Genomic DNA, 9,963 nt, shown 5'->3' with positions numbered 1-9,963 from the left:
TGTAGGGAAGGGATTGGGCAATGACTACTTCCATTGCATGAAATGCAATGCCTGCATGTCACTGTCCTTGGTAGATCATGTATGTCGGGAGAAGTGCTTAGAAGATAATTGCCCGATCTGCCATGAGTACATCTTCACTTCCAGCTCTCCGGTGAAGGCCCTTCCATGTGGTCACTTAATGCACTCATCATGCTTTCAGGTACTTGAGTCCGCTGATGTGCATTTTTTCATAATCAAAAACACCTCGAGCTTGTGCTAACACAATGGATTTATCGGTTTCTGATTGCAGGAGTACACATGTTCTCATTACACATGCCCCATTTGCAGCAAGTCGCTTGGGGACATGCAGGTCAGTTTACACCATTCTTACTAACACATCGCTTTTTATATAGAAGTTGTCATATCGGGGATTTTTAGTTTTTGAAAAGTGAAAAGATTAAAGTCCTCTTGTATTTCTAGGAGTTCTTATTATCCTGTATGAATCTGAAAATGGGACTAGTAAAGGCATCATATTACTCTCTGAAGTAAAAGTCCTCACATCTTGGACCCCAAATTCTTCAGAAAAGAACGAGAAACTGAGATATTTTGAAATATCTGTTTGAATGTAAATGCCTCGTGTAACAAACAGGAAAGGCCATAACCTAAATGGTCTTCTGAATTAGAGCAAGTGTTACAAGTCTCAAACTTCAAACTTTGAGGTATTCTCTAATCAAAGAAATATATCTTGCAGGTCTATTTTAGGATGTTAGATGCATTGCTTGCAGAAGAAAAGATGCCTGATGAATATATCAACCAAACCCAGGTCTCTCTCTCTCTCTCTCTTCTCATGTGTGTGTGTATATATATATATAATAAACCCTAAATGGATGATAAAGATGCAAGGATTAACACAATGACATGATTAAATGTACAGGTGATATTGTGTAACGACTGTGAGAGGAAAGGAAAGGCTTCTTACCATTGGCTTTATCATAAATGCCCATATTGTCGCTCTTACAACACTAGGCTTCTTTAAACGCCTATACCAAATTTTTCCTTTCCCCCATTTCACCCTTTGTTGTACAATACTATGTCTGCGTTTTTTTCTCAACCTCGTATGTCTGGTTAGTTGTACAAAAAGGATGAGTTAATAAAGTTCCTTTTTTTCGGTAAAAAGGACAACTATCATTCCCTTGCATGTGGTTTGTGTTTCAATGGGAATACATTTCTTCTCTCTTTCTTATTACCTTTTCCATCTGCAGACTCTCTTCATTTCTTCTCTCTTGATAATTTAGAGATTTTGAAAATGAATTATTTTTTTAAATACAAACTTGAATACAATTCAGTGTACTGAAATTCAATTTAAATATCAAACGGTACGAGCTTTTATGATATACTGTAAGATTGAAAACACAAAATAACTAGACAAAGAAACAGCAAATGGTCATTTAGGTACATGTCTCTTTGTTGAACTTGTCAAACAGAAAAGACAAATAAAAGATTTAACTGGCATGAATAAAAAACATAGAATTCAATAAATACCTAAAAACATTTAGCACTACTTGGCAGCTGGTGATACACTCACAAGTCCAAGATCTTGCAAGTAGAGAGAAAATACCGGTCGCCGGCAACTAGTCCCTTACCGTTAACTTAGGAACTCGGTAAACAAAAACCATTTCCCAAAATGCATTTGGCCAAACCACAAAATCCAAAAGGCCAAATTCATACGCCACAGACTAAATCTAATTACAGCAAATGCATCCTCTCCACATAAGACTGTAGTAACCACCTGTTCAGAGGCTCTCCACAGCCAACAAAGCAACCCGAGTTCCCGTTCTCCGTGAAGAATGGAAAACCGAAGATATTGAGCAGATCTTCCACCGCCTGTCTCACCAGTGACGTGCCCGTGACTCTACTTCGCCTGCCCCAACCTGTAACGATGTCAATCCGGGAAGGACCAGCAGCTCCTGAGACCAGCATTTTCTTGCGGAACCAGGCTAGTGTCCTTGAGAGAGCTGTGATAGCAGTTCCTTCCGACATCACGTGGAGATTGATAAGCCAGTAGCTGGAGCTTTTCTCCTTAACGGCATCAGGGTACACATTCTTCATTGCAGCGACTTCCCAGACAGAACCCGCCTCTTCTTTTAGCCCTGACTTGTGGAGGAAGTCCACCACAGCATCCATAAGCCCTCGTTTGCTCTCTCTGTCCTCGCTGTGCATGAGGTCGAGGAAGTTACTGACATGGTCCCGCACGTTTTGGCCGTCAGGTCCAGCAGGCGGCATTTTAAGGAGAAACATGTGTGCTGGATGACCTGTGACTGCCATTAGCTGGCAACAGAAGCCCATGTCAAGGTTGGACCGAGCATCGGTGCAACTACTCAAGAGTAATGTGTAGGTCTGCAAAGAAGGCTGTAGACCGAGTGACAACATGTTTTGTAGTAAGTTATAGGCTTCAGCCAGCCAATGAACCCTAAGGAAGGTGCTAAGAAGGGAATTGCATGTCGGGACATTAGGTCGTAGACCAGCATGAAGCATGGCCTGATACCACTGCCAAGCCTTTTCCACGTTACCGGCTTTTCCCCACAAATCCACCAAAAGACCATAAACCGGTTCATCAGGGATCCAGTTTTTGCGTGTCATCTCGGTGAAAACAGCCTCTGCTTCCTCAAGATATCCACAGTGTCCAAGCACCTCCATTACTATACTGTATGTCACTTTGTCAGGTTCAAACCCCGCATTTTGCATGTCTCGATAGAGCTTCAACGCACTCTGGTAGTTCCGTGCCTTTGCATGTAAGGCTATCATGATGTTGTATGTGACCAAGTTGGGCGTACAACCCTGACCAACCATTTCACAAAAGAGCCTATGAGCTGCAGGTAAATGACCAGCTTTTCCAAGACAGTTGATTATAACACTATAAGTGAAAGTATCGGGAGAAAGACCAGCTGCTTGCATTCTCTGGTACATGTCCATGGCAATGTCAAGATATCCAGCTTTAGCATGAATATCTATAAGGGTACAGTAAGTTACACGGTCAGGTTCACATCTAGCCTCTTGCATTTGATGGAACACGTTCATAGCATCATTCAGATAATTCGCACGGCCATAGCTGTGGATAAGTCGATTGTATGTCACAGTATTTGGCTGGCATCCCTCCCTAACCATCTGATCCATAAGCTTGTTTATTGCACCAAACTGCTTTGCACGACCAAGGATACCAACCATGGTAGTGTAAGTGTGCCCGTCGTGCTTGAAACCTGGTTGCCTTTTCAACCAATGGAAGAAACCAAGCGCAGCTGTATAGTCATCCATCTGTTTAAGAACTTGGTTGGCTTGGTATGCATCCATCCTCAAACCGAGATTTTGAAGAGCCTCTTCCGCAGCTGAGCCCCACCTGAATCTTCTTAATATACTAGAAACATTTTCCACAACATATCCGGTGTTACAATGGTGCCGAGGTGTCGGAGCAGCCCCTGGTGGCATTTTCATCATTTCCCTTGAGGGTTTACCTAAACCTTCAACACCGGATTTCATCATCCTTTCGTCTGAAGAATGCATGTTACAGTCATAACGACCTGGCACAAACCTATTGGAATCAACATTGGGTTTTTGTGGCATACTTTTCCTCTTGCCAGGGACTGAACTTGACAAAGCCTGAGCATCAAATGACTTCCCTGCAGCACCATGTGAAACTTGTTTAAAGCCTTTAAAAAATCCCACCTTTTCTGCTTCCTTAGCACCTTGATAGTTGCTTGTAGGATTCTTTCCTGATGACTCTTTGGCAGATGATTTAGGGTAGACTTTCGCAAAGTGCTCTCTTCGGATGGATTTCACATTTGATGGCTTGACACTTGAAATAGGCCGAGTAGGATCGACCATACTTTTTGCGGGCAAGCCAAACATATCAATTCCATTGGATAATTGTGTCTTGTAGTTCACTAAATCTGATAAGAAACTAACTGCAACAATACCAGCCCTATAAAGCTGATCACCGATCGGAGCTGATTCTTCAGTATCCTCAACAACCGTGCCAGTATAATTTAGAGAATCCGATCGTCCCAGTGAAGCAGGAGATGAAACAAGTTGTGGCAGAAGAGATGGCCGGTCAAAACGCTCAACATTCTTCAGACCCACAGGTTTACCCGGCTCTTTCAGTAATATACTTCCTGCTACTCCAGCTGATGACTGGCGGACAAAACTTGATGCCCTTTTGTCAGTCTGTACAACTTCATTCCTAATATGCTGCCTTCTTGAGACACAAGTTTCATCCTCAGTGCATGTACAAGAATTTCCATCAGATGCATTACATCTTGATCCATTGAGAAAAAAGGATCTTGCAGTGCTGGAAAGATTACTGATGTGCTTGGCCCTTATCATTATCTGCAAGTAAAAAAGAATGCAAGGTCAAGCAGGTTAGCAAGGAGTTATATCAACCGTAAGTCAAATATACGAAATGCGCTTAGCTATTTGCATCATCTTTGTGTTAGCTTCTTACACTACCTGATAGATCATCAAAGACAAGGTGATCCCAGTTGACGTAGTGAGTTTAGTGGTCTGTAAAGTCACGATATGTCAACAGGGTCACCAACTCGGTAACTACCATTCATTCCCCTGGCTCATAACCAAGCCATGGCAACACAAAATGAATTCCATTAACCAATTACCATTCTCCGCAAACCTGTATTTCTCTTAATCCCTTCAAAGTACAAGAAATTGGGAACTTCTATGTTCGTACAAAAAACGGCTTTGTCCCCTGCAGCGCAAAATCAACCTTTTCCATCTTTCACTCACATAAGTGAATGAACGATATGACACTTAAAAATTTGGACCTTCCATTTTTTCTGTCAGTTTCTCTAGAACAAGAAATCCTTCTCAAGCCAGAAAACTTGTTACCCTTTAATTGTCAAACATTCTCGCAAAAGAAAACACAAAAAGGCCACCACCAGACTACATCGCTATCCTTTCACAATGCGATGAGCGATTACACTATTCCGCGTCCCCATTTTGACATTCATTTTAACCAGACGCTCAAAATCAAGTGCAGCCACCACAAAGAACTGTGCCTCAGAATCTCTTTTCACCATCTGACACGGTCAAAACTACTCGATCAAGCCATAAAGAAACATGAGAATGCTGAATTAGTATAAACAAATACTGCAACAACCAACAAAATCAACAGCCAAAACCCTTTCTTATGCAATTAAATCCAACCTCATTCTTACGTATTTTTCACTCAGCAACGGCATACAGCCCAATACTCAAGGAATCAACATGTACTCTTCACCTCAATTGTGTCTTCACTTTCGAACACTCACGCAGAAACTTTACACAGATTACTGGCAAAAATCTAAACTTTAAACAACCAACAACGCTTTTATCAATCCCGTAGAAAAGGAACATGTGCATTCAGAACATCAAAGGACAGACAAAATCTGAAAAAAAACGCGTAAAAACTCCAAATTCGAACCAAATAAACAACAGAACATAAACCGAATTCCAACTCTCCGGGAATTCGGTAACAACAGTACAGTGGGAAAATACAACCCAGATCACGGAAAAGCGGAAAAGAGCAAAAGAAAAGGGGAAAAGGGCCAACTAGCATAAACCCAGAAATCGATAGTATTGACGAACAACAAAGAAGTTAAATTTCCACCGAGAAGAAGGAAAGAAGCAAGATCACGGCACTGTAATCACCTGCAAAACGGTGGCGTTGACTTCCTCGGTCCTGTTTGGTTGCCGAGAAAATTTTACAGGGGAAGAGAAAGAGAGAAAGAGAGAGAGAGTTTTGGAGGCGGATTTCCCCTTCGTCAAACAAAGAGTTTTTTTGCTCTCCAAGCAAATGGGGCAGAGGCTGCGAAGCTGCGAAGGTCATAAAGTTTTACTGTCTTTCCTTATTTATCTATTTATAATTTATATTTTCTTAAGCGTTGCCCTACCAAACCTTTCATTTATGCCCCTAAACCTTTATATTTCTTTAAGCATAGCCCCATATATTTATTTTTCTTTCAGAATAGTCCAAGTTTATAATCATAGAAATTGGTCTGAATGGAGAGCCTCAAATTGCTACAAGATAGAACTATGAATGTTTTTTTTTTTTTGTTATAGTAAGAAAAATCGAATGAAAAACTAATATATTATACGGACATTACAATTATAAAATCAAATTGCGAGTTTTACTTGTGAAATAAAATCATTTTGTTATTATATATTCGCTTATCTTCGGCCATGATTGGCATGTCATTACTTCTAAAATTAATTGTCAATCAATTTATAACAAGATCGAAATATCACACACATACACTAGGACCTATACTCATTATATGGTGATGATGTGTTTATGGATCACTTTATTTATAGTTATAGAAATTAAAACAAAAAAAAAACAAATTCATCAACAATCACATTTCTTCATTTTTGGCATGGGTAAGATTTGTTAAATACATAAAGAATTGAAATAAAATACATTTTTTATCTGAGAAAAAATGAAAAAAATCGATTTGAGAGGACATCTTAAAAATGAAGATGACGTGATTTCCATTTGTAATTTTATCATCGATCTCAATATTTGAAATTCTACATTTGACCATTGAAAACCCAATATTTCACTTTCACAAATTTATTACAACTTATGCATCAAAACACATCATCATAACTTTATGTTTTTTTATATCTATAACTTTATGTTATAGTATATATAAAAGAGAAAAAGATTGGAATAAATAAATAGAGGATTGCAAGGCTAAGCAAATTATGAAATAAATTTTAAAACTCTTATTGAGGTCAGCAACCCATTTCAGGGCAAGAAAAACTAATGCTCTTTCATCTGATCTAACGGAAATAAAATAAACAATTTCCCGTTTCTATTATGTAAAATACTATAGTGTCTGCTGTATGGACCGCCTTTTATTAAAGTTTATAACATTTTGAGTAAAAAAAAAAATGTTCATTTTGATAAAGTCAAGAGTTTTCGGCTCGTTAAAGATTAAGAATCAATGACTTTTGCTCTTCTTTTTTTTTTAAAAAAAAAAATCGTATGGCTCCTCTGCCCATGAAAATTTCAAAGTGTACAATCGCCCACGTGGCGTCGTTTTCATGTGTAGCACATGACTGCTTTGTTGTTTTATTAAACTTTAAAGAGGGTGATAAATTTGGTGGACAATATTCGACCGAAAAATTAAATATCCTCTTTTTTTTTTTCTAAACGAAAATAATAAATATCTGGTTTTGCCGCAAAAAAAAAAACTATAGTTTTATAAAATTTCAAAGGTAAAAGATGACGAGGTCCTTCCCAACAAAAAATTATAACAATTGAAACTAAATATAATGCCAAATAGAACGTAAATAAAATCGCGATTTCTTCATTATATCTTAAAAACGTATTTTGAAATCGTATTTTGAAATCGGAATAACAGTTTTTGAGATGTGATCCACTTCTAATTCCCTGTTCGTTTATATCTCACTCTCTACCCAGACCTTATGATCCAACAAAGGAAATAGACAAATGTTGAATTGAAAACAGAGTCGTTATCATAACTAAGATGTCATATGCTTCCAAATATCATATCTTATATAAGTGAGGGGCCTAGATACAGTTTTGGGCATTTGGGCCTCATGAAGGGATGGCCCAATATAAGATAATATTGATTGTAAGATTGAGTGGGTGCATTGCATGTCCTATATTCTTGAGATGTATTGGAGATGCATATGGCCAGGAGCGGATGCCTGTGTATCATAATAAGGTCCTTTGCTCCTTTTTTTTTAATTATAATTTTATAATTTTTTTTTATAAATTTTTAAAATAGAATTGTTAAATATTTCCGTATTAATATCTTACAATTATGTTTGTCCCCTTTTATATTTCAAATTGAGACAAATGCATACTATTTCAATTTAAGTTATATCTAAAAAACATTCTGGTTTTTATTTTAATTTTTTTTAGTTATTTTATGTTCCATTCGTATTAAATTTAATTCCCGTTAATTTTATTTAGAAAAATAATTATTTTTTATTTAGATACAGTAGCTGTTATCTAGTTCATTTTTGTATATTCGAAAAATTTTCATCCCGAATTGATAATAAAAAAAAAAATCAGTTATATTTTTTTACCTGTGGCACATATTTCTTTCATTTTCTTTTTCACGACTTACAGTTTTATTGTATTCAATTTCATTTTTACGCTACATATTATGAATATGTTAAGACTAAGATAATGTTCAATAATTGATAGGAAACATTAAATTTTAGTTTGATAATTATATTTTATGTTCTCTATCGTTTGTACGTAGTTGTATCCGTATCTAGAGAAATAGAATAATATTTAATTTAATTAACTTTATATTTTTAATCATTCGGATATTTTAAAGTTGAAATATAGAAGATGATTATACGTCTCGTTTTTCTCTTTTAACTTTTTTTTTTCTTTCTAAAATATTGTAAAAAATTATCTAAATGATCTGATTATGAATATAAAATCATTAGTAGAAATTAATAGAAAACAAATCGTTGTCAAAATGGTATAAAATACACTAGGATTTTGAATGAGTTTCGAGCATAAAACCATAGTGGTGACCCCAAAACATTATTCAATTCAATCATAGACTAAGTTCTCATAGCTTTATATATGATTATAAAATATCTTATAATTCATATCGTATGGTTTATTTGTCACAACCATCTTATATATTTATATGCATAAAGAACCTTTTTTTGTTTTGTGTGTAAGGTACGTTTTATAAATGAAACCCCAAAACTAAAATAACTCTTCAGACAGACTCCTCAGTCTCTCCGTTGACTTGGTTTGACTTCTCCTTCGGAACATCCTTGTAACGGTACCAATACGAAACCAGCAAGAAGTAACCCAAGTTTACAGCCATCAACCCTGAAACCAAGAAGTAGAAATAGTCGAGCTTTCCCTTGTTCAGATCTTCGGGAAGCCAATCCCCCGACGCCGCCTTCTCGGTTTTATCATTGACGATCGATATCAGAAACGTGCTCAAGTAGCTCGAGATCCCGATCCCGCAGTAGTACAGCGATCCCGCGAAACTTCTCATGTTTTCGGGAAACTGTTTGTAGTAGAACTCCATCTGGCCAACGCCCGCGAATGCTTCCGCGATTCCCATCAGTGCGAGCTGCGGAATCAGCCACATGCTCGATAACGAGGAGATCTCGCCTTTCCTCGGGACGATCCCGAGGGTTGGCCTGGTGAGAGCTATCGTTCTTCTACGTTCTTCCACGAATGCCGATACCAACATGCCCCCTATGCACAAAACCAGGCCTATGCCCACTCTCTGGAGGAGTGTTATACCGCCTTCTTTCCCCGTGATTCTTGTGAGGAACGGGACGAGAACACGGTCGTATATAGGGATGAAAACTGTCAGTCCCAACATCAAGAACACGGTGTAGGTAGCAGCCGGGATCTGGAAGCTTCCAGAACCTAAATGTCTGTCGGATTGAAGGGCTTGGAAGATTGTATACGTCGTTTGTTGGATGTAAGCTAAGTAAAAGAACGAAGCCGAGATCCATATAGGAAGAACTCGGACCACACATTTCACTTCTTCCACCTGTTGCATACTGCAAAGTCTCCATGGATCGGCAGGAGATCCATCCGGAGCCACCTTGTCGTCCGGTGTCAAGATCGCCGCTTTGTCAAGGCATCTGAAAAACACCGAAAAAAGTTGAGTTCTTGGGTGAGAAGCTAACAAAAAAAAAAAAAAAGGAATCGAATTACTGGTTTTCAAACCCATTTCAATACCTGAACTGATCTGTGTGGGCAAGCTTCGAGTTCGCAAAATCTTGAGGGATGTAGTTGTAAAGGTGGACAGAGGGCTCGGGAACGGGCTTCAACCGAGCTTTCTTGATCGCGGCTACGAGAACCCGGGTTATGCCGAGGACAGGACTGCCGCTAGGTTTCACCTTGACGTATAGCTTCGAACCCGCAAAGAAGATAACGCAACCGAGAAACATGAGAATGGCAGGGAGCGCCCA

The 9,963-nt window shown here is 38.3% G+C and overlaps 3 protein-coding genes across 6 annotated transcripts in view; 1 reads left to right on the top strand and 2 right to left on the bottom strand.

Moving 5' to 3' along the window:
* Positions 1-1,177, top strand: part of LOC104809216 — an 8,360-nt gene extending 7,183 nt beyond the window's left edge. For both annotated transcript variants that reach the window (XM_010535115.2, XM_010535114.2), the window contains exons 10-13: positions 6-199; positions 290-349; positions 731-802; positions 914-1,177. In XM_010535115.2, the coding sequence (XP_010533417.1) occupies positions 6-199; positions 290-349; positions 731-802; positions 914-1,015 (428 nt within the window). In that variant the 3' untranslated portion in view covers positions 1,016-1,177. The remainder of the gene's footprint in view (positions 1-5; positions 200-289; positions 350-730; positions 803-913) is intronic.
* Positions 1,178-1,401: 224 nt separating this feature from the next.
* On the bottom strand, positions 1,402-5,840 carry LOC104809214 (pentatricopeptide repeat-containing protein At1g74750). 3 transcript variants are annotated; one of them, XM_010535111.1, is made up of 3 exons: positions 5,674-5,840; positions 4,480-5,078; positions 1,402-4,359 (listed from the first exon to the last, which is right to left on the bottom strand). In XM_010535111.1, the coding sequence occupies exons 2-3, from the start codon at positions 4,489-4,491 to the stop codon at positions 1,726-1,728; spliced, it is 2,646 nt and encodes an 881-aa protein (XP_010533413.1). In that variant the 5' UTR covers positions 4,492-5,078; positions 5,674-5,840; the 3' UTR covers positions 1,402-1,725. The 3 variants fall into 3 exon arrangements, with proteins under 3 accessions (XP_010533413.1, XP_010533414.1, XP_010533415.1); XM_010535112.1 differs by having other exon boundaries at positions 4,480-5,063; XM_010535113.1 differs by lacking the exon at positions 4,480-5,078.
* A 2,733-nt stretch (positions 5,841-8,573) lies between these two features.
* The window catches only part of LOC104809213 (protein NRT1/ PTR FAMILY 2.9-like), a 2,874-nt gene continuing 1,484 nt past the window's right edge, over positions 8,574-9,963 (bottom strand). Inside the window, exons 4-5 of the mRNA XM_010535110.1 lie at positions 9,731-9,961; positions 8,574-9,633 (exon numbers count right to left, since the gene is read on the bottom strand). Coding sequence (XP_010533412.1) covers positions 8,742-9,633; positions 9,731-9,961 — 1,123 coding nt within the window. The 3' untranslated portion in view covers positions 8,574-8,741. The remainder of the gene's footprint in view (positions 9,634-9,730; positions 9,962-9,963) is intronic.

This window comes from Tarenaya hassleriana, unplaced genomic scaffold (assembly GCF_000463585.1).
Source record: "Tarenaya hassleriana unplaced genomic scaffold, ASM46358v1 Cleome16, whole genome shotgun sequence".
NCBI lineage: Eukaryota > Viridiplantae > Streptophyta > Magnoliopsida > Brassicales > Cleomaceae > Tarenaya > Tarenaya hassleriana.
Note: the sequence above shows the minus strand (reverse complement) of the source record. Positions and strands in the feature narration are given on the sequence as shown.